This window comes from Poecile atricapillus, chromosome 6 (assembly GCF_030490865.1).
Source record: "Poecile atricapillus isolate bPoeAtr1 chromosome 6, bPoeAtr1.hap1, whole genome shotgun sequence".
Classification (NCBI taxonomy): Eukaryota; Metazoa; Chordata; class Aves; order Passeriformes; family Paridae; genus Poecile; species Poecile atricapillus.
Genome location: NC_081254.1, coordinates 37,138,110 through 37,163,109, shown reverse-complemented (window position 1 = coordinate 37,163,109; position 25,000 = coordinate 37,138,110). Strand labels below are relative to the sequence as shown.

Genomic DNA, 25,000 nt, shown 5'->3' with positions numbered 1-25,000 from the left:
ATCTGCAGTACCAGCTCTGCAACTCAAACCTGAGGCACCAACAAAAGACCTGTTGGCATTTCTACAATGCCCTAACTCCAGCTTGAATAATCAGGGACAGAAATCTTCTCCAGGCTAACATTTCCCATTCAAAATCTCATTCCAGGAGCAAATATTTTTTGCTTTGTTTCAAATACATCAATTTTGGGAGCAGGAAACTGCAAAGTACGTAAAAATAACCTTTTACTGGCTTTATGGACTTTTTAAATCCACGTAGGAACTGCTGGAGACATAAATACAAGAGACCTGCAGATCAGAGAAGTTCAACCACTGCTTTATCACTGCAAACTCAGCTTAACTGGCCATATTTTATCATTATTTACTGCTGTACAACCCTTCCTCCTGTTCTGGAACAGACACAGAATGGGCCTTCCAGAGACACCACGCACCAGCTCAGCTGCAATTTCTAAGTGACTGGGCCAGAAAATTAAATTTCTATTTCCCCATTCAAGATAGAAATAAATGAGGGGCTTGCCTCTATTTCTCTTTGTCAGGGAGCTGGGACTTACCAAGAACTTCACCTGGGCGGCTTTGAAATTCTCCTCATCAGCTGCTCCTTGCAGGCAGAGCTTGAAGTGTCCTCCCTCATGGCCCTGCGTGACAAGAGGTCACCAGTGGCCAACACCTGACTCAAAATTCAGAATTGGTGAAAAATTCAGGGTGGTGCACACTGCATGCACCTCCTGGTCCCACCTCTACTCTCTTTTTTTTCCTCCCCCTTTTCTTGTTCTTGTTTTTGCCAGCCCTGGGAAGGTCACTCCTCTCCTTCCCCAGAGGAAATAACAAAAATTAAACTGAATTTACCTCAATCTGCATTGTTGGGACTCCAGAGAAGAGCAGCCTCAGAGGCTGCAGCTCTTGTGACTCCTCCTGCTACTGAGACACCCAAAGCTGCCCACAGCTCCTAAATAAATCCAGGAGATGCAGTTTCCTGGTCACACTGATGGGAAGGTGTCTAGTTAAGGACTTTTGGATTTGGGTTCTTTTTCCCTTTGAACTGAAGATTGATGAGAGGGAGGCAGTTTTCTCTTCGGTCTCAGTTGTTTATTCTTTTCTTATCAGCATTACAGGGTACAAGGAGCTATGTGCACTATGATAGAAAAGGGTAAAATGGCTCACAAAGATCCTCTTCAAGGTCTTTTATATGTCCATTTACCCAATTAACAGGTGCCAACTAAATTATTTTTCTTAGTGACTCAATGACCCAACACATCTGTGTGCTGCACCACGATATTTTCTGTCCAATCCCTTATTACCACCCAAAAACCCCCAGGAGAAGAACATGAAGAAGAAAGAAGGACAAGAGACAACACCCTAAATCCTCATCTTGTCTCCTGTTCTCTAAACTACTTTTCACCCAGTGATTTAAGAAACTTTCTAATCTACACACTTACACTTTTCCTATCTAACTTTAACATTTGTTCTCATGTATCACCATGAAAACACGCTCATGAATTTCATATTATATGAAATTCAGTGTTTCTTTGGATCCTAGAACTAAGCATTAGAAACAAGGGCACACACTCTGTATCTCAGACTCCAACAGGAAGGCAGGGCCATCTGGTCACTCAGACTGGGACAAGCAGGGAGGTTCAGCAGAAAACTCCCCAGATTCATGGATATGCTGCAGGTGCCATTCCAATATTAAGGAATCCAAAAGACAAGGTGCAGATAAAGGATTCAATGCTCACACACCTTGATAAAGCACAATTTCCAACTCGCCCCGATGAATTAAGCCCACCAACATCAACATTTCCAACTCATCGGGACCTTTGGTTTGAGGACTTGGTCAGGATCATCAACCAAAGCTGGGAGTGCAAAATTGGGCAGCAAATTTTGAGAAGGGAAGGGAAGGGAAGGGCAGGGAAGGGAAGGGAAGGGAAGGGAAGGGAAGGGAAGGGAAGGGAAGGGAAGGGAAGGGAAGGGAAGGGAAGGGAAGGGAAGGGAAGGGAAGGGAAGGGAAGGGAAGGGAAGGGAAGGGAAGGGAAGGGAAGGGAAGGGAAGGGAAGGGAAGGGAAGGGAAGGGAAGGGAAGGGAAGGGAAGGGAAGGAGGCTGAAGAGGGACTTTGGACAAGGGATGGAGGGACAGGACACAGGGAATGGCTCCCAGTGCCAGAGGGCAGGGCTGGATGGGATTTTGGGCAGGAATTGTTCCCTGTGAGGGTGGTGAGGGGCTGGGATGGAATTCCCAGAGCAGCTGGGGCTGTCCCTGGATCCCTGGCTGTGCCCAAGGCCAGGCTGGACATTGGGGCTGGAGCAGCTGGGACAGGGGAAGGTGTCCCTGCCATGGCTGGGGTGGATCTGGGTGGGATTTGGGGTCCCTTCCCACCCCAACTCATTTTGGGATTCTATGACAAGGGAATAAATCCATGAATTTTGAGTTTCCACTTCTGTAAAACTGATTTTGCAAACTGGAATTTTCTTTATCATCTTACAGGAACAGGGATATCTCCTCTCCCACAATGCAGTATCATGTGCTACATATTTGGAATGTTATACAGATTTGGAGTAGAGAATCTTTAAATTCCCTTCCAATCCAAGACATTCAGCCAGAAGGAATCCCTTGCATCCCTCAAATACCTCCACAAACCTATTTTATATCCACTCAGGGAACAGAGCAACACCAAACCAGGTTATCTGGGAGAAAGAAAACATTCACTCTCTGCAAACCTTTGGCCACACTGGGTCAGCACAGGGATCCTGATGTCCTCCTCCAGCAAGGCTGATGGCAGAGGAGGTTGGCAGGCCCCAGCATCTCTCCTCTAATTTTCCCTGCTTCCCACAGAATTGCTTTTTCTCTCTGATTCCACTTAAGAGTTACATTGATGAGGTTTCATTTTTCGGCATGGCCCCAAATATCCACTCCCAAAGGACTCTGGATCAAGAAATCTGCACCCTCAGTTGCTTTGTGAAGATCCAAAGATAACCTGGCCTAGAAAATTAATATATGAAACATGCAATGCAAATGTGCTCCACTACGTGAACAAAGTGTAAGATCCTCGCTGGGCTAAAAAAGGAACAGCAAATTCTTCAGCTTTCTGTAAGTTCCTTTGTAAATGTGCACGTTAAAAATAATACTCATTAAAGTGCTTAAATGCAATAAAATGGAACTATTTCTTCACTGCATACAAATGAAGTCAGTATCGAACTGATTTTTTTTTTTTTCATTTGTATTAATTTATTACTGAGTTATAAATACCTAATGGATGGAGCTAAGATGTACACAGCACTTTCCAAACACTAATTCACAACATCCTTCCAAGAATGCTGGGGCAGCAGCAGCAAATAATTCCCAGAATCTTCCAGTGTCAGTCTCAAAGTTAAGGTGTGTTTTTGCTTTTTCTTGCTTTTTTTCTTCTTTCTTTTAAGGAGTATGTATTTAAAAAAAAATAGAATAGCCAAAAAAACAAGTGGGAAGAGGTGAAGTGTGATCCCATGAAGTCATTCAGCCTCTTGACTGATCCCAGTGCCAATCACACAGAGCTGCTTAAATGAACTGCAACTGGAATTCCCGAGATCCAAATTATTTAAACAGACATCCTGGAAGCAAACAGAGGAGCAGTCCTACCAGTGACCCCTGATGGGATTTCAGAGATTCGAGGTTGCTCAATTAACAGGCAGCCCTAAAATCAGTGCCTTGTTTGGAGGAAGTTCTCCCAGGTCATCTGCCAGGAGAGGAGGAGCCACAGGCAGAAATTTGGGTTATTTGGGGAGTGAGAAGCAGTTGGGGTTGGGGAAACACGCCAGTCCTGCGCCTCTTAAAGAATGATTTGATTTTCCAAAGCATCTACAGACTGTTGCAGGGATTTTCCTCAGTTGCTGAGGTTCATAATGACACATTTACCTGATGGAACAGCCCCGTTGTTTTACACAAACCTGCAGCATCAGGAAAATCCTTCTCACGCTTCGCAAGCCGCCACAAAAAAGAGGCTGCTCTTCATCCCCTGCTCTCCTGCCAAACCCAATGAAGTCAGCACAGCCACAACATGTTTATACAACATTAAGGGTTCACGTTAAGCTGAAAGCAAGGAGGAAATTTGACTTTCAGATTGGCAGATGAAGAGTGCTGGTGTATTCTGGAGCCTGCAACAAAGGAGCCGGTTGTGTTCTCGCCCACCGCGGATCCCCAACAAACCCTCCTCCCTGGAAGGATGGTCAGAGCTAAGGTCACAGCACCCTCCATCTGCATTTCAGATCTTGACTTCTGTTGGCTTTACTACTTCTTTTGGCATTAAATATGAATGATGTTCCCCGAAACATTTGGAACATTAATTATAAGGAAATAAACGTAGGAAAACGCCGGGCTCCGGTCATTGTTCACCTACGGAACGACAACCAGGAGCTTCCAGCAAAGTGCTAAAATATAAAAGGGTGATGTTCATTCATGTATTGGTCCAAGCTGCAGCACTATAAAGTACATCAAAAGGTGTTAATGGTTTCAATATTTATCTGCTGCAGGGAAGCACTCTAAAAAGAAGACAGAAAAAAAATTCTGCTAATGGCTGTGTCTCTCCATTAAAATGAAAAGCTTAATGCATCTTATAATCAGAGGACAATTTGCAAATCATTAAGAGAAATGTAAAATTCCATTAAAATACAAATCAAGAGTCCCTCACTGGACTAATAATCTTTTTGATATTATTTTGCATTTCACTATTTCTGTTCCCAATATCCAGGCACCACAAATGATCAGTTCTTGAACATGCTATTTACCACAGCCTACTTCTTTAACGAGAGACTGAGAGAAGTATAATCTGCTATTCAGAGCAGGTACTAATGAAGAATTCCATATATTCTGAAATTTAATTAAAACCCCAAAGATTTCAAATTAGATGCAATTTGAAATGCCTGGGGCAGAAATACATGCACTTGCGTGGCAAGGGTATCACGCTGAAAGTTGATACCGTAATTGGTCTTGATGTATTTTTGTGTTGCCAGGCTGAAGCACAGAACTCATAACCATATAAAAATTCTCTGTAGATTACCTGCTCATTGAAAATGCCATCACTCAGGTAGTTCTCTACTAAATTACCATGCTACTAAAATGCACAAAGTGATTCGAAGAGAAGAGTGGCACAGCTGGTCGACGCTGCCAATGAGTTATGCATGCGTCGACGCTGCCTTTTTTCTTAGTAAAATATGCTCAGTTGAATATTAAAATATAATTGGCATTCAACCTAAGTAGCTTAAACCATTTTGTTATCTTCTTTTAAACCGATTTGGCTCCTCCACAGTTATTTTCGAGGATGCGATTCACAAACTAATGACACCATCACATTCAGCTAGATTTGAACTATTTTACATTTGTCATAAATAGGGACAATTTCTACAGCCTTCTAGGGATGTCCTTTAATACTGGCTCCTCTTGAACATCAAAGGCCCAATTCATGGGGAAAAAAGAAAGAAAGGAAAAAAAGGAGTGTGCCATTTATGTTGTTCTTGCATATTTTATTCTGAGAAGAGTGCGGGATGCAAATTTCTAGCGAAAAGTGTGTTTTTCCAGTTAAGTTTCCCCTAGAATAAAATGGTCAGCAAATAAACTGGTCAGGAGATGTGACAAAACACCTTGGAAACAGGTCAGAAAGGGGCATCCTTAGGTCAAGAAGCAGCATAATACCTTTATTATAATTTTTTTTTCCCTCAGACGAATTTATTTATATGCCCCTAATATAAAGGCTGTCAGAAATGTCACTATATTGTCATTTCCCGAAAAAAAATTAACAATATTACTTAGAAACAAGGTGCTCACCATAGTAACAGTCCCATTAAGCACATTACCTTTGAAACACCAAACAGGTTAAATGTATATGAGTATTGATGGTATTTCCTATCGATACGGGGTTTTAAGTTAACTTGCCTGAAAGTTCATTAATAAAACGGGCGTGGGAGGCTGTATTTATAAAATCCTTTCCTTTTATCTTGATTGCATGGGTTTTTATTAAGGAGGGGTGCAAAGGTTACGTGGGGCTGCATGTGTGGCAAGCCAGCCAACAAATCAAAGGAAAAATGAATTAAATTAAACTTATTCCTCACAGGTCTGCAGTGAGAGCAGGTGCCGAGGTCTGGGGCTCTGGGTGAAGATGAGCACACCACTCTGGACAAAAAAGTCATTTTCCTACACTGGTGGGGTTTTTCCACCTTCAATTCTTACCTTTTAATCTAAATCTCATCTACAAGCAGCAATGTCAAAAGTTACTGGGTTGGTCAAAATGTTTCTTAGATCAGGGTCAACTGGTTCCTTTTATTTCATGGGGAGAAAAGGGATGTGATCTTGAGCAAATTCACTTTATAAAGAAGCTTCACATGCAGGTGGCTTCTCGAGCTGCTGATTTTAGAGCGAAGCTGCCCTGATTTTGGTCCAGCTGCAGTTCTGTGCAAATATTTATCACGGAATCGTGGAATGGTTTGGATTGGAAGGGACCTCAAAGCCCATCCAGTGTCACCCCAGCCATGGCAGGGACACCTTCCCCTGTCCCAGCTGCTCCAGCCTGGATTTGGACCCTTCCAGGGATCCAGGGGCAGCCTCAGCTGCTCTGGGAATTCCATCCCAGCCCCTCCCCACCCTCCCAGGGAAGAATTCCTCCCCAGTACCCCACCACCAAAACACAAACCCTCTCTTCCTAAAAAAAGTTTGGAATAATTTCAAAATCCACACAACTCTGCAGCTGTTTCAGAGTCTTGAATATTGAATATCCTCAGATTCTCTGAGGACAAGTGAAAATATTGCCATTGCACACGTGAACACTGGCTGTGGACCTTCAACCCACTTTTACCTAAAAACCTCCCTATTTATAAAATGCTCCTTTAATTATGGCCTACCTGTAATAATGTTAAGAATACTGGCAAGGAAGGATTGTCCTACTGGAAATAGAACTGATTTTTTAAAAAGAAATGACCCTTTCACTGCTTTCCCCATGTCCCAGGACAGACACACTGCTCTCTCCATCCTTACACTCTTCCAAGGTCACATCAGAGACGGGCACCTTGAAAGGCTCCACCAAAACCCCATCAACATCTGGAATCAGTGCTGCCAAAAAGGAAAATTGTACCTAAGAGGGCCTGAATTGTCCTAAATGGCCCACATTTGGCAGACAATTTACCCTATGAACTTCAATAAAAGTATTTAGGACACACTTAAAACCACATGGGCTTCCACTGGAAATTATGGGAATTTTAGTCTGAATTTAACAAGAATTGGGTCAGTTATTTTGCAGATATTTCTGACCAGAAAGCATTTGTATTGATTTTTTTTTTTTTTTTTTGGTTTGGTTTTGTTTTTAAATACATATAGTTGATAGAAAGCAATGGGCCAACTGGGCTGGAAAAAGAATTAGATGTATAAAAGTAACTGGGCTATTTTGGGGTTTTGCTGCTTCCATTTTTGAAGGTTGGAGAGGATTGATTTCTGTTTGCAGAAAATTGTAGGAAAGTATTGGATTGTAAAAATCCATTAAATGTCTCACAAAACAGTGACTTTCTGCTTATCAAAACTCCTCTCACATGAAATGGTAATAAAAGAAGATGCCAGTCTCTGGAATTTGAAATTTGAGTTGGCAGACAGAAATAGGAAAGCTTGTCAGCTCTCTGCACTTGAATCTGCCATGTCCAGATATGTGAAGTACGAACGTTTCCGAGCAGATTATTTCATATTTAACACTTTCTAAAAGCCTCAATAGAAATGTATTTGCATGTCTGATGAAGCTGCAGGGTTGAGAAAGGGAAAAATCAGAAAAATTTCTCAACTTTTTTTTTTTTCCTTTAATGAATTGAACCTCTCGCACCAAATTAAGAGAATTTCACAGATTGCAGCAAAAATCAGTGGTAAAAATGATATTTTGTACTTGCCTAAGAAAGGGCAAGTCTTGCCTTCTCCTCAGCAAGTGAACAGAGCAGCTCAAGACTAAAATATAAATACAGAATCCCATGATTTGGGTTGGAAGGGACCTTAAAGCTCTTCCAGTCCCACACAAGGACACCTTCCCCTGACCCAGGCTGCTCCAAGCCCCAATTCCTTCCCAATCTCCCATCTATCCACACCTCTGGAAATTTATATAACCTGGTGGATTCCCACTTTCCTAGATAAATTAATTGGAATTTCCATTTCTACTGGAAATAAGGGAACCATGGAGAGATGATACCGGGACTTCTGGCTGGCTGAGTTTGCTGCTTCTCCTATTAAGAATGGTTATGCTTTAGCCATAAATATATATCTGTATCTTGTCTATATTTATATCTTACCAATATCTATCTATCTATCTATCTATCTATCTATCTATCTATCTATCTATCTATCTATCTATCTATCTAATATCTATATCTATATCTTTATCCTATCTATATCTATATCTATATCTATATCTATATCTATATCTATATCTATATCTATATCTATATATCTATATCTATATCTATATCTTATCTATATATATCTATATATTATCTATATCTATATCTATATCTTATCTATATATATCTATATATTATCTATATCTATATCTATATCTTATCTATATATATCTATATATTATCTATATCTATATCTATATCTTATCTATATATATCTTTATAATATCTATATCTATATCTATATCTATATCTATATCTATATCTATATCTATATCTATATCTATATCTTATCTGTATCTATATCTATATCTATATCTTATCTATATATATCTTTATATCTATATCTATATCTTATCTATATATATCTATATATTATCTATATCTATATCTATATATTATCTATATATATCTTTATCATATCTATATCTATATCTATATCTATATCTATATCTATATCTATATCTATATCTATATCTATATCTATATCTATATCTATATCCATATCTTATCTGTATCTATATCTATATATTATCTATATATATCTTTATCATATCTATATCATCTATATCTATATCTATATCTATATCTAATATATATCTATATCTATCTATATATTATCTATATCTATATCTAAATCTCAATCTGTATTTCTAAGATAAAGGAAGGAAATCCCAGGGACTGCTCCTTGAAGCAAAAAATGATCATTAGTCTCAACTTAATTACACCTGAACAAAAAGGTCACCACAGGACTGACTAAATACATTGAACCTGAACATGTAGGTGCCTAAAATATGAAAATATGTATTTAAAAAAGTTTATCCACAAACTGGCGCCTGAAGCTTCAAACACTCCAGCTTTACTTGATAATATCTCAACCAAATAAATTATTCTTACAATTTTTTTAAACTGTAATTTAAAGGAAGGGAAAAGAGATCTATAATTAATTTTAGTAATGTAGATGCTTTTCTTATTGAAATCATTTTTATATATTGAAAAAGTCTGTGGATAAATTGTATGTGGGAAAAATTTTCTCTCAGGATACCATAACTAGGGTGAGCAGCACAGCCACTGAAATCCCTTTTAAATGTAAGCATCAGGGGATGTTGGAGTTGTCATCTCAAAAGTAGCCAAATTAACAGTCCCACATTCTTGTGATTTAAATATTCCAGCCACAAAAAGAATAAAAAAATAGTCTGGCCTTTGCTGAGTCACAAGAAGAAAATACAGAAAAATTTACTTTTCTTTCTTTATTTGCTGCAAGCTGGGATTTTTTTATAGTTTAGAAAGTGCAAAATGAGTTAAAGAGAGGTGCTAATGCCACTCCTGGAAGGGTGCAGGGTACTCAGGATGTGTTATGGAAGGGTTTTCCTCATGGGAGCTTCCTGGGGGGAGGGCGAGTCCAGGAATGACTCTGAGACAGAAAATGAGGAGTCTCCTCATCCCAGAACTGGCATTTCCCTGTGTTCCCAGCACCCCTGGGCAGCACAAGTGAGGGAAGGAGCAGGAAATCACAGGGTAATTATTGATTACCCTGCTCCCAGCTCCCTTGAAGGCTCCCATTATGTATGAGGTGTTTCATCAATATCCCCTCTTGGATGAATAACCTACACCATGCATGGGGAATTTCAGCTGCAGAGCTCTCCCCTCTGCTCTCCATCCTCAGCTGTTCCTCTGGATCTCTCTGATCCAGAGCTGGGCTCTGCCTCTGGCTTGGAATGTGACAGAATCATGGAGTGGTTTGTGTTGGAAGGGACCTTGAAGTCCATCATGTTCCTGTCCATGGCAGGGACACCTTCCCCTGTCCCAGCTGCTCCAGCCCCAATGTCCAGCCTGGCCTTGGGCACTGCCAGGGATCCAGGACAGCCCCAGCTGCTCTGGGAATTCCATCCCAGACCTTCCCCACCCTGCCAGGAACAATTCCTGCCCAAAATCCAACACAAACTGACCCTCATTCAGTTTAAAACCATGAATGCCACTTCCAGACCTCTGAGCCCTGACAGGAATTCACAGCTCATGTGAAGGAACAGGAGGATTGAGCTGGACTGGGGGAAAAGCTCAGCTTTGCTCCAGGACAAGGACTGGATGGAGGAACTCCACCCTCGGGAATCTGAAGGACTCATCCAGTGAGGAGAGCACAGCAGGCAAGGAGCAGAACCCCAGGGCTGCTGCTCATCACAGAGTGAAGGAAAACTCTGGTGTGACTCCAATTTCCTCTGCTGCTGTGCTCTAACGAGCCATCTGGACCACAAACACAGCCACAGTGCCACGGCTGCAGCCACCAAGGGAGGACAGGGAATCCAGGAGTCAGCATCGCCTTCCCCACAGTGCCACAGACCCAGAGATCACAGAGATCACCCAGAGATCACCCAGAGATCACATCACCCAGAGATCACCCACAGAACACCCAGAGATCACCCACAGATCACCCACAGAACACCCAGAGATCACCCAGAGATCACCCACACATCACCCACACATCACCCACAGCATCACCCAGAGATCACAGAGATCTCCCAGAGATCTCCCAGAGATCACCCAGAGATCACCCAGAGATCACAGAGATCTCCCAGAGATCACCCAGAGATCACCCAGAGATCACCCAGAGATCACCCACACATCACCCACACATCACCCACAGCATCACCCAGAGATCACAGAGATCACCCAGAGATCACCCACACATCACCCACACATCACCCAGAGATCACCCAGAGATCACCCACAGATCACATCACCCAGAGATCACAGGGATCACCCAGAGATCACCCAGAGATCACAAAGATCACCCAGAGATCACCCAGAGATCACCCACACATCACCCACAGCATTACCCAGAGATCACCCAGAGATCACAGAGATCACCCAGAGATCACAGAGATCACCCAGAGATCACCCAGAGATCACCCAGAGATCACCCACACATCACCCAGAGATCACCCAGAGATCACCCAGAGATCACCCACACATCACCCAGAGATCACCCAGAGATCACCCAGAGATCACCCACACATCACCCACACATCACCCACACAGCACCCACACAGCACCCACACAGCACCCACACATCACCCACATCACCCACACATCACCCACCCCAGGCACAGCCCTCAAAATAGTAACAATCCCATTTTCCTGTTACAGAGAAAGGAAGCTAATCACCAGGATACATTAAGAACAATTAATCATTTCCCATTAGGAACGTTCAGGGATTTTTCTGAGATGTCCCACTCAGAGGAGTGGGAAAACCTGACTTTCTCTTTGTGACACAGGTTGTTGAAATTATGTTCCACATTTTCAATTATGTTTAAAAATAAATGTATTGGCTGCACATAAACTGGAGAGCTGGTAAGGAGAGAGCTCCTGGAGGTGTTGGGAAACCGAATTTTTCCCTCTCCACAACTCCCTGAGAGGGAGTCAGGTGAGGGTCGGGCTCTGCTCCCAGGGAACAAGGGACAGGATTTGGGGAAATGGCCTCAAACTGTGCAAGGGAGGTTTAGATTGGAGATCAGGGAAAATTTCTTCATGGAAAAGCTGCCCAGCCCTGGCACAGTCTCTCCAGGGCAGTGGTGGAGTCACCATCCCTGGAAATGCTCAAAAACCAAGTGGATGTGGGATTTGGGGACAAGGATTAGTGGTGAGGACGATGATGGTGCTGGGAATGGTTGGGCTGGATGATCTCAAAGGTCTTTTCCAGCCCTAATGGTTCTGGGATTCCACGATTCTCCCACTGCATCAAGATTCAGATTCCACCTTTGCCAATGCCAAATCACGAGGGGAATGGTTTGTTTTGTATTTTAACTGCTTTTAAACACATTTCCCCCGTTTAACAGTAATTTAGAAAATTAAAGGCACTTTAGAAAAATTTAAGATATAGGAGAAGGCATTGAAACAGCAAATACTGAAGTTTCATAGAATTTCTTAATAAATATAAAGCAGATCATCTCTGCTTTCTGAATCTGCAAATCTCTCTGCTTTTGTTATGCCAGAGTTGATTGCCATGGTTTTCCTCTCCACAAGGAACTATGTCTTCAAAGCTGGCACAAAAGCAGCTGCAGAAAACTGACCATGAATTGAGAAGTGTTTCATCCCAAAAGCACTCCACACATTTTTTTGTTAGATGAAGAACCTTTTTAATGTGTTTTTTTTTTTTTGGCATAAGCAAAACCCTTCCGGTCCCCAGATGAAGTTAGTGCAGAAGAATAAAATAAAATTTGATATAAGCACTGATTAGGAAGAAATTATGCAACAGTGAGTCCTGATTAAAAAAGCACTTGAGGATGGAACTCGAATCCTCCATCAAAGAGCAATGCTGTACATGGTCACATTTACAGGGAGGTGGGGAAAGAAGGGTAAAGGTTTTGATGATCAGGGAATCACAGAATTCCAGCCTGGGATGGGTTACAGGGATCTTAAAGCTCATCCAGTCCCACTCCTGCCATGGGCAGAGACACCTTCCACTGTCCCAGATTGCTCAGGGCTCCACTCGAAGAGCTGCTGCTGAACAGAAATGTAAGGAAATCAGAGTGATGAGAAAAAGCCTTCCTGGCTTTGGATCCTGGTGCTCTCACTGATGTTTGTTCTGCGTTTTTAAGCGCCTGGAGAAATGAGCAGGCACTTTCAAATGTAAATGTGTGAAAGTAAATAAATACCAAATTCCTAATTTAGCAAAACTGCAGTTCTGATGTGCAGAAAAACTGAAGTGCAATCCATCATCATTTGATTTTTACCTCACCTTTCTCCTAAATAACTTTTAAAACCAGATCCTTCCAATTTTTGACATCTATTTCCACATTCCTTCCAACGTAATTTTTTTTCTGTTTTATGAAAGTATCATTAGGAGAAAGTGACAGAAGAGCAGAAATGTTCTCACATCGTTGTGATTTGAGCCAATTAATCCCTCATTAGCATTTCCATGACGTAGGTGCCTTCCCCCAGTAAAACACACCCACAGCTGGGCCAAGAGCAGAGAGCGGAGCTGGATGGAAACATCTGGAATGTGCATGGAGAGGAGAACGCTGCCCTGCAGCCCTGCCCAGCACCCAGACCCACACCCTGAGCTCCAGTGGCACCAGCAGTGCCACCCCTCAGTGCCACAGCCTCAGCTGACAGCCACCAGCCACACCCCACCCCTGCCACAGCTCCTGCCTGGCTTTTCTGCTTGGATGGTGCTGAAGAACTCTCCTTCCTCTCCTCAAAAATTCAAGGGTGGTGGTTGTTTCCCTCAAGAAGCTTCCTGTTAACAAATATCCATATTTTTCCCCTTATGAAAGTTCTTTGGTGCCTTGCAGTGTTGCCTGCACAGGGAGGTTGTGCCCTAGGGATGGACCAAAGTCTTCTAAAAACTCAGGGCTGAACCCCAAACCTGCAGCTAGAACACAATCAGCAGCGCTTACACCAAGGAATTTCATTCACAAAGCTAAAAACAATTCAGGAGCACATCTAGGAAAACTAATGAAAAGAAAAAAGCATTATTTAAAATGTTTTATAATCTTCTGATGGATAATCTGGGAGGCAGAATTCCCCTGCTGTTGTTCAGAGATGGCAGGAGCAGCAGCAGCAGCAATATTTCCTACCCAGCTTTGCCCACTCACATCCACCTCAATGTTAAAGTTTCCACAACACTGCACTTCATTTTATCCCAACTAATACAAAAGTTCCTCAGTACCACCCTGGAATTTGTCTGTGAAAGATCTGGTACAGGGGAATTTTTGTAACATGGGTGTACAGAAGATGCTCACAGAAACAAAGCTCACAGATCCTGAGATTCCCTTATTCACCACAAAATGATGGCATTTGGGGCAGGCAAGAAGGCACTGCAAACACCAGATTCTGAGGTGATGATTATTATTATTACTAAAGATAATGGGACCCATTTCATTTCAAATGATTCATTTCTCTTATGAGGCCTTCAGGAACACAGTCAATAAATGGAGGAACTTTTCTCAGGTGTTGCTTTCATCTAAATTCATAAATAGCACAACTTGGCAGCAACAAATCTCTGTTTAAAACTATCAGTGTGTTGTCTATGGTAACTCTGAGGAATAAAACCACAGTGACCTTACACAACCTATCCCTGACTGCTGTCCTGGCACTTTGCTCCTGACAGGGACACAGAACCACAAAATCAGGGAGTCACTGAGGTTGGAAAATCCCTTTCAGCCCATCAATTCCAACCATTCCCCAGCACTGCCAAGATCCATGTTCCCAGGTGTCACATCCAAAGGCTTTTCAATGCCCCCAGGGATGGGGACTCCATCACTGCCCAGGGCAGCCTTTTCCTTTTCCAGGAAGGAATTCTCCCAAATCTCCAACCTAAACCTCTGCTGCTGCAATGTGAAACCATTTCCACTCTCCTTCCTGTTCCCTGGGAGCAGAGCCAGCCCCACCCTGGCTGTCCCCTCCTGTCAGGGAGCTTCAGAGAGTGATGTCAAAGCCTCAGCCCCCACTTTTGGTGGCCAAAAGCTGCTTTAAGTAGCCACCACCTCACTGAGCAGCTCCCAGCCCTTCAGGTGTGTTCACAGCCCAGCCTTTCAGTGTCAGGGGTGAGGGAGATGGGAGGCTGATGGCAGAGGGCAGGAGGGTGGCACTGACCTCTGTGCAGCAGGGGGTGATGGCAGAGGGCAGGGAGGGTGGCACTGACCTCTGTGCAGCAGGGGGTGATGGCAGAGGGCAGGGAGGGTGGCACTGACCTCTCTGCAGCAGGGGGTGGTGGAAGGCTGGCAGGGGCAGGGTTCCTGTGCTCTCTGGCTCACTGAAGTAGGCTCGCAGCCAGGCCGTGCACTGCCGCAGGGGCTCCGGCATCTCCTCGGCTCCCTCGCACACCTCGCAAGCCACCGAGGACTCTGCCCTGCTGAGACACAGAGAAATGCAAAATTACAGAGGTAAAAATGACAAAACCAGGTTGGACAGAGCTCTGAACAATCTGGTGCCTTGAGTGGGACAACACAATCTTGAAGGTCCCTTCCAAGCACAACAACTCTGGGATGCTGTGATAAAACCGAGTATTCACACTCTGTATCAGCAAAATAAAAGCCTCAAAACATTTAATCTGGACTCAGACCTTTTTTCTAGTCAGAGAGAAGTGATGGGATTCCTTGCAGCAGTAACAAAGACTCACCCTCATCACCTCTACAAAAGCAAGGATGACCCAGAGTTACACACACCTGTAAGAAAATCCACAGAAGAGCGGTAAAAGCCATGTGGGAAATGTCAGGGAGCAAGAACACCACCCAGGCCCACGCCGAAGGACACATCCTTGTGCTTCCAGGATGGATGGAGGTGAGGCTCCTCCTCCACATCCCCCGGGACTGCAGTCCCTTGTCCCCAGGCTGATCCCTGGGGAAGGAGGGAAGGAAGCAGCTCCCTTCCCCATCCCCGCTTCCTCCAGCGCCGTGGCAGGTCTCTGCTTCCCTCCCCTGATTCAATTGGAAGGAAGCAATTCAGAATTCATTTGATTTTCAATGGCAGCTCGTGCTTGCAGGGGCTGAGGAGCAAAGTGAGCGAACAGAAAGCACCTGTAAATAAAAATGTGCTTCTTCCCATGCTCTTTTTTTTTTTTCTTTTCCACTTTTTCTAGTGGATGAGAGTGATGAAAAAGGGAACGCTGGATTTGCAGGTATCCAGCTGTGTTTCCCAAGCTGGATGTTTTCAGGGGTGCAGAGCAGTGCTGGGAAAGGGGTGGTGGTGCTCTCCTGGTGCTTCCCAAGGCTGGGGTGTGGTGGGAGAGATGCAGAGATTATGTGGGGACAGCAACAAACACACAGCCCATCAGCTGTGCATCCATGAGAAAGGATGGAGACAACACCAAGGGTGATGGCCAGAACAGCAACCCCTGCCAGAAATCTTCTCACATCCAGAGCCCTCACCACCACTGAGGGGCCACCCAAAGGTTTCCTGATTCTTGCAGCTTTTCCCCCCAGCTGGAAATAAAGCCAGAGCCAACAGTTCCTCAATGCTGGACCCCAACAGCAGAGTCCTCTGGTGAGAGGCTGGATGTGCCCCAAAGCAAGGAAATGAAGAGAAAACTCTGGCAATATCAAAATACATGTGAACCTGAGACAAGGGAAGAGAAAAGCAGAGTGAGTGTGCCTGCCAGGTATGGGACAGAGCAAACCAGCCCCAATTTCTGAGTGTGCTGTGAGGAGGGGAAAGGATTTCCTGAGACTCCTCCGAGCAAAAAGCCAAAGCAAATGAACCAAGTGATGCTCCAGGAACGGCACCATAGAGCCACGAGGCAGCTCTGCAGACACCCAACATCTGCAGAGCCTGGTCCAGCACTGGGATGCTGGGGAATGAGCAGAGCCTCTGGATGGGCTCAGGGATGTGCCAGGTGCCTGATCAAACAGCTCTGCTGTTCCCCCAGCCCCAACTCAGCTTCTGATTAATTGTGAGCCACTGAAGGCCTCTCAATTCCTGATGGGAAAGTGGAGGGACAATTAAAACACTCCAGGAGTCCATGGCTTGGAGCAGAGGCAAAACAAATCTGCACAATCAGCTTTGGATCCAGTTTGGTAGGAGTTAAGTGCAATTTTACTTCTCTTTCCATTTATTTACCAGATCGATGGTTTTAACTTTCCTTTACTCATGTGAAGTAGGATCAAGTTGCTTTTTAAAACTACTTTATGCTGTTTTTCTGATTAATAATGTCTTTGCTAAAAGAAAAGGTATGAAATTCATGCACAGACCTTTGGACACAAATCCCCATGACATGGACTTCAAACCAAGCTCCCAACACCACGGATAATCCCTTATTTCACACAGGTTCACCACAGCAGAATACAGCTCTGTTTTACTGTGAACTGTTGGAGCTACAACAAAATAATAATGAGAGAATATAATGACAATAACTCCTCTGAAACCTGGGAGAGAAGTGAGGAGACTTTTCTGCTCCATTTATCCAGAAGAGCAGGAAGAATGCTCAAAGCTACGGTCTCCTGTTTTTCACATCATCCTGTTTCCCATTCTTGGGAGTCTGGAAATCATTTGGGCTGTAATGGCAGCAGTAAAACAGAAAAACTCCATCTCCTCATGGCTCCAGGAGCAGCAGCTCCGGGCTCTGCCTCCAACTGCAGACAGGGAGCAGCCCAAGGACACCCAACCACCACCAGTCAGCCCCAAAACAAGTGGGGAGCAGCCAGGGAGACTCTGGGAGCACCTCCCAGGGCCTGAGGGGCTCCAGGAGAGCTGGAGAGGGACTGGGGACAAGGGATGGAGGGACAGGACACAGGGAATGGCTCCCAGTGCCAGAGGGCAGGGCTGGGTGGGATTTTGGGCAGGAATTATTCCCTGGGAGGGTGGGGAAGGGCTGGGATGGAATTCCCAGAGCAGCTGGGGCTGTCCCTGGATCCCTGGCAGTGCCCAAGGCCAGGCTGGACATTGGGGCTGGAGCAGGGGAAGGTGTCCCTGCCATGGCACTGGGTGAGATTTGAGGTTCCATTCCGAGCCAAACCATCACACACACTTTCCTCCCTTCTCCAGGTGCTCCCTGGCAGGAGTGTTTGGATAGAATTTCTTTTTAATTTTCTTTTTAATTGCTGCTTTTAATCTCAGTGCCCTGCCACTGCTGAGCATCTCCAGATGTTTTTGGTGGGGCCATTCTCCCAGCACCTCAGCACCAGAGGCTCTCCCAACACCTGCCACCTCCACGGCCACCTCCACCTTTGCCAAGAAAGGGAATGCTCTGCAAGGCAGAAATGAATTTGCTTTCCAGGAATTCACTGACTTCTTTTCCTGCAGGACACAAACTCCATGTGCCAACACACACACCCAGAGCTTCAAACTGGCAAGGAGTTGAAAAAAAGGAAAACCTTCATATTAATTTTGCTTGGCTAGAGATGGCAACCAGGCTATTCCTGGGAATTTGAGGGCTTTAATAAAGAAAAAGAAGGCACATAACTCATGCATGGTGTCTTCTGCTGGCCCTTCTCCCCTCCCTGTCCCTCCCTCCTCCCCCTTCCCTTCCCAAACTTGCACAGCAGAACTTCCACAAACTACCTCGGCATTAAATATCCGACTGAAAACACCAGCTGCCTTTTAAAGGATTTTCTCAGGCTTCAAAGCCTTAAGTACCTTTCAAAAAGCAGAGTCAAAGTGGTCTCAAAACATTGGTAAGAAGAGCAGAGGAGTTACATCATGGGAAATTCCCCCCCTGGAAGGAAATCCCTCTGCTCAGTGTCACATTTCTTGGAAGGTTTCTCAACACCCTACTCCAGGCACGGATCTTTGAGCACTTCTGAGTCAAGATGGAAAGGAACAAGTTGAAATTTAGAGAAAAACACTCACCTAAAAGTCACATGAACTACCTGGGCCTAAACTTTAGGAATGAAAAAGGAAAAAGGGCCTTTCTTAATGTCCTGCCCTGGGTGAGCCCCAAGGAAAGGATCACAGAGGCACCAGCAGTGCACAAGGTGCTGGCCAAAGTGGCCATTTACTGCTTTAAGTGAAATTTCCTATGGAAAGTTTAAGTCTTAAACTTGTGATCAACAAGTTGCAATTTTAGTTTTATACAGGAAAATAACATAGGCACGTTCACTGAAAAATAAAAAACCCCAAACCTGAAATCTGACTGCTTTGCTTGCACCCTGGAGATTTTTTAAATTTTTTCCTTAAAAAGTACCCATGGCTTTTTTTTTTTTTAATTTTTTTTTTTTTTTTTTTTGCAGTGGGACTGGAATCATAAGAAACATTTATTTAAACCACATTAATATTATTTAAATTGCTTCCACTTTCATCAGAGTCTGTCACTGCACTTGTTTTCATTCCCAAATGATGCTGGGTGCTGCCTGGCATCCCAAAAATGCCAAAGTGGAGGGTTTTGTAAAAATACAAACAATTGGTCAACAAACAATTATTGCTGTTGGGGTTTAGTGTGCATTTTATATTTTATTATATTTTATTATATTTGATTATATTTTATTATATTATATTATATTTTATTTTAATTGTATTTTATTTTATTTTATTTTATTTTATTTTATTTTATTTTATTTTATTTTATTTTATTTTATTTTATTTTATTTTATTTTATTTTTATTTTTATTTTATATTTTTACCAAGATTTTTTTTGTTTGCAGCAATGTGGTGCCCTCTAATTTGTCAGCAATGTCACATGTCTGTCATGTCTGCCTTAACTTTTGGGGATATTTGGGGTAAATGGATATTCAGCTCCACATAACCACCATGGCTTTACAGGGAGATGTTTCATTAAAATGAAAAACTCCTCAATTAGAAACAAAAGCTCATTTTAAGCTATCTAAAGACATCTAGAAATAAATGTATATTTTTTCCAGTTGGATGTGTCTCACTTTTTTCTGGCCAGGCACCCCCTGCTGCTGCTGCACATCTCCAGCCCATGGTGGTGATGTCCAAGGGAGCCCAAAATCAACCCCAAGGTGGGAATCCAGCCCAGGATTAGGGTTTTCACACAGCACAGCCATTCCACACCATTCCTCCTGCAATCCCATATATTCCTTTCCATCCCAGCCCTTTCCAGAGGCTGCCCAAGCCCCGGGATCCAGCTGGCTCCTGCATCCACACCGCTCAGAGTCCTCCCAGAGCTCCATCCCAGCCCTGCTCCTCACGTCTGCATGGGATGGAAGGAAGGAAAAGCTGCTTTTAGCAGAGGGGGAGGAAAGCAGGATCAGCACCTGTTTCAGTTTAACAGGCTCCTTCCAAAACCACTGCCAAGAACTGGAAGTTTCTAAGGCGCTTCCAAAATAAACATGTAAGCAGAGGACTGGCTTCGGGATCATCCCAAATAGCTCAACCATGACGAAAAGCAGAGAAATGCTGGGAGAAGCCTGAAGTGGCAGGATGTTTATTATTTATTCCTGAGCTGATTTTTGCCTCAGTCCTTCAGAATCTTAAGGGAAACAAGGTGGACCTTGAGGTGTGCTGAAAGGAAAGGGAAGAACCACAATGACTCCGCTGGCACATTCTCTGAGGGAAAGCCAGGAGCTGGCAGCTTCCTTGGGATAAATAAATACCATGAGAATGCTGTAGCAGCTCCCATAATGTATTTATAAAATAGGTGTCTATTTATAAAATATTTGTGTATTTTAAATGCAATTGATTGGTTGAATGTAAGATCCAAATGCCACTTCCACTGCCTGTAGCCACAGGCTCCTGAGTGTTTGATCCCTGGAAAATCACCTCCCCTTCCAGTGGTTTGCCTAAGGAGAGGTTTAGAAACTGAGTGAAGAGTCCCCTTTGCCTCAGATTTAAAATTTTCAATGTTTTTCCTTTGTTTAAGATAGAAATGAAAAAAGCTCCTCAGCTAAAAAAAAAAAGGTTGCAACTCCTCCTAGCCTGGAATCAACAAAGTTCCATTGATACATGTGGGCAGACTTAGATTACACTATTAATTCTAATTTTTTAAATTTTTTAATTTTTTGGTAATGTTTCATAATTTAAAATTTTGTCATTTTGTAATTTTACCTGATTTTAAATTTTTTTTCTGGTTTTGTTTTTTTTGTGATTTTCTTTCCCCGTGGTGGGAAGAGCCTGGTGACTGTTGCTACAGAGCTCCATGAGTGTCATTAACATAGATAATTCTGAATATTAAGTTATAATATAATAATTAATACAATAATATATTATTTATTATTTATCTAACTCATTATATATATTTAGATATGTAAAATAGTTAATAACAGAGCTCCTAAGCCAGAGTAAATTTTTACATTTGCAGAAGTCACTGTTGATCCTCTAGGACCTGAATGGTAACTCTTGCCACGAAATACATATGAGAGGCCAGAATAATCTTAAAATTATTGTTCTTTAAATGGAATTTTTTTGTTTTATCAGCAAATGACTGAAGACAAGTTGTCACATAACTCTCACACGTGTGAATTCATAAGAGAAAAAAGTTGCATTATCTGGAAACTGAAGGCTGTCTTTTTCTTACAATTATATAGATCTGTGCTTACCTTACCAAAGTAATGTTCTCTTAGAGAAACAGCTGGTGTGTTACCTTTCAAATGGAAGAATCAGTGATGATTAGCAGGCAAAAATTAACATTAAAATGGGACTTAGTGAGGCAGCATTATTTCTTCCACAACAACAGAGTGAATAGATATTTATACTGGAGCCTTCATTGTGAAATTAACTAAAAATTTATTTTCTCCACACCTAAATGTCATTTAAGCAGCCTTTCTTTGATAGATGAAGGCTAAAGCCACCCCAAAACTGCAGCTGAATTATCTGGTCTCTAATGACTCCAAACCGATTACGGGATGCAGAGCAATCTCGTTAAATTTTATTCCAAAGCCTACTACACTGGTGTTTTCTCTTATTTTTCTATCAATGAAGCCCAGGAGGTTTAAGGACAATTCATTATGTATGAGACCCAACTTACAGTGCTTGACTGTTGATTAATAGCAAAGTTTGCTGGGTGTACATTTGCAGCATTAGATGCATACAATATGCTAACTTATTCTTCCACCCAAGCTAATTATTTACCAAAATGACTACTTGAGACTACAATTTATTAAATGCATGCATCCAGTCTCGATTTGGCCCCAAAAGACAGCCTGGAATGAAGATCTTTTACTTGATGTGACAACTTCTGGAAAGAGTGTTATTAATATTGTAAATGTGGCAAATAAAGAGTTCAAATAGCCGGGTGGCTCTGCTGCATTTCTTCCCCACAACTGAATCAAGGAACAAAGCGCCTTTTTAGGTTTAAAATTCATGGGGAAGCACATCCTGACATAGTTTAATTTAGCTGCTTATAAATGAAGTGGCTCTATGATGGGAGGGAGAGATTAAAAAAGGGATGAGAGCTGCAATAAACAGCAATAACCCCCAATTCCTGTCGAGCGGCCCCGACACTGCTCTTTTAAGGCCTATTAAGGAAAAATTGATGCATTTAGGGAAGAACACAAGAAGTCAGAGCTGAGTCAGACTTAGTCCTTGTCATACAACCTGTGCAATGTTCTCCTTATTCTGTTTTTATCTGTTCTGGAGGATGTAAATTCTTATGGATCTGACTGGTGAGAAATTCTGCATCCTCTCTTTGGGAAAGAAGCACCTGCACAGAGATTTGTGCATCATATACATGATGTTAGTTCCAAAGAAATAATATAACAGAAAATAGATATAATTAACTACACAATATATTAATAGATTAAATTATTGATACAGTAAGTAATAAATAAACACACCTCCTGAATGAATACAAAGATATGCAAATAGATTAATTTTTTCCCTGGCTTTTGCAAATAATGTCATTAAATTTGGGGGCCAAACTGGGCTTGTCCAAGCCCATGATCCCTGCAAAGCTGCTCCCTGCTTATTGCCTGCTCCTGGTGTGCACCAGCAAACACTTCAAAGGATGGAGTGAGACTCCTGTCTCCACATGCCAAGATAAGGAAAATCAATGTCAATGCCCAAAAGACTCAAGTGATAGCACTGAAGGTCATTAAATGCTACTCACTGCCCTGGTCCATTAAAGTTTTGATTGGAATCCTATACAGGGAGACACAGATTTCAAACAAGATCCTGCCCTGGGATGTGGCACTGCGAGACCACGGCGGTGACTTCCCGAGGAGCACCTGAAACACATCCAAGGAAAACAGTGCTCTGTGTGTGTGGGCTTGGCTCCCTTTCCCTGAGCATTTACTGTGTTTTCACAGCAGTGAATCCCATTAGGAACAAAGATCTCTGTTAAAGCAACAGCCAGGTGGAAGGACAGCCACAGAGTTCTGGTTCTTCAACCACCTCGATCTTCTCCTGTGTGTCCCAGTGCCCTTCGCTGTCTGCTCCATGGTGGCCTCCTTCCCTCAATCCCAGACTGGTCTGGGTTGGAAGGGACATTAAACATAACCTTCTTCCACCCCAGCCATGGCAGGGACACCTTCCCCTGTCCCAGCTGCTCCTGGCCCCGTCCAACCTGGCCTTGGACACTTCCAGGGATCCAGGAGCAGCCCCAGCTGCTCTGTGCCAGGGCCTCATCACTCTCACAGGAAGAATTTCTCCCCAATATTCCATCCATCCCTGCCCTTTGGCAGTTTGAAGCCATTCCCTTTTTCCTGCCACTCCTGTGCACAGTCCTCTCCTTAGCCCACCTTTGAAGTTCTGCCTTTTCCTGGCCACCACCGCCCTGCTGACCTCTCATGGTCTGGACCATCTCTGCACTGCTCTGCTGAAGATGTCCTGCTCCACCTCCACACTCCCATTCCGGTACTGCTTTCCTCCTCTTTCCCACCCACAGCTTTTCCAGGCTAATTCCTGATCTCTCTGGATTTCATCCTGTGTGTTTCTGTGTCAGCAGGAGTTATCCAGGCCAAGACAACCACAGTCAGCTCTGGTGCTCATCAGCACCGGGAGTTCCATCAGCTCAGAGACCTTCCCCAGAGACACCCACTCCTCTCCATGAATGAAACCCTTCAAAGACCAACAGCTGGGCCCTATTGAGAGAGCACAAATACTCCTAATATCAGAGTGACCTCTTCATAAATATTTCCGTTTCAAATCAGTAGGTTTGGCAGCAGAACAACCTGAAATTTTGCCGAAAAGATTAAAAAAAGCCCAATTTCTGTGCATCTTCTGTGCTGGAAAGGACCACCCTGTTCTAGATTGAGAACGGGGGAGATCAAGCACATCCTGAACCAGCAACAACTGAGCAGATGCTTCACATTAAATTAGTTTTAAAGCAGGAAGCAGAACTGGAGCCAAGTTCCAAGCGGCAGCACACTCTGCCCGAGATGTTCGGCAACATTAAGCATAGGTGATATCATCAGTTCTAGCTTTAATTAGGTTAAAAGAAAGTCAGTTAATTTTAGCACTTACAAGAAATTGTTACAAAACATTTTTTTCTTATATAAAAGAAGTGTCCCATCAGACCTGGGAGGTCGGTTTTATCACAGGCAATTAACTGTGTTAGGGCTGGCTGCAGGGGACCCTTAAACCGCTCACGGCGCTCCCTGCGCCGCTGTCCCCGCTGCTTCTGGGGATTCACCGCCATCCCCAGCCCTCTGCAACGGCCACAAACCCACCAGCCCTGCTCAGCACAGCGATAACCCAATGGCTAACTGCTTTCTGAAGTCAAATTTAGAATTTTTCTACATAGATAGATATAATCCAAATTATGCATGGATTTAAAAAAAAAAAACCAAACCAAAACCATCAAGCCTAAGGGAGTTAAAATACACATTACAACCCTTACACTGCAAGACCCAGGTCTCTGATCTGGTGCACGGGGACACTGAAGGACAAAAACTTAAGGTGAATTATTGGAACTGGGCCCTGACTTTGGATGTCCACCTTGACGTGCGTCAGTGCATGAATTCCAGATGACAGTGAGCACCAAGAATTATAATCAAAAGCACCTGCAGATCCTCCAGCCTATTAAAATGAATTAAGATACAGATAAATCAGGAACCTCTTTAGAATTCAACTCGCTAGGACATTTTTCAAAGCGAGTTCCCAGTGTGGATGTAAAGTCTGTGACCCCTGAGCATCTCCTGTTGAAGTGAGTCCAGAGGCCACAAAGAAGCTCCATGGCTGGAGCCCCTCTGCTCTGGAGCCAGGCTTGGGAGAGCTGGGGGTGTTCACCTGGAGAAGACTCTGGGGACACCTTAGAGCACCTCAGAAAAACTAATATATCCCAAGTAAA

General features: G+C 43.3%; 1 protein-coding gene across 5 annotated transcripts in view; it reads right to left on the bottom strand.

Moving 5' to 3' along the window:
* The window catches only part of MGMT (O-6-methylguanine-DNA methyltransferase), a 139,899-nt gene that overhangs the window by 16,713 nt on the left and 98,186 nt on the right, over nt 1–25,000 (bottom strand). For 4 of the 5 annotated variants that reach the window (XM_058841813.1, XM_058841815.1, XM_058841816.1 and 1 more), the window contains one exon: nt 15,075–15,235. In XM_058841813.1, coding sequence (XP_058697796.1) covers nt 15,075–15,235 — 161 coding nt within the window. The remainder of the gene's footprint in view (nt 1–15,074; nt 15,236–25,000) is intronic. The other variant, XM_058841814.1, reaches the window with a different exon arrangement.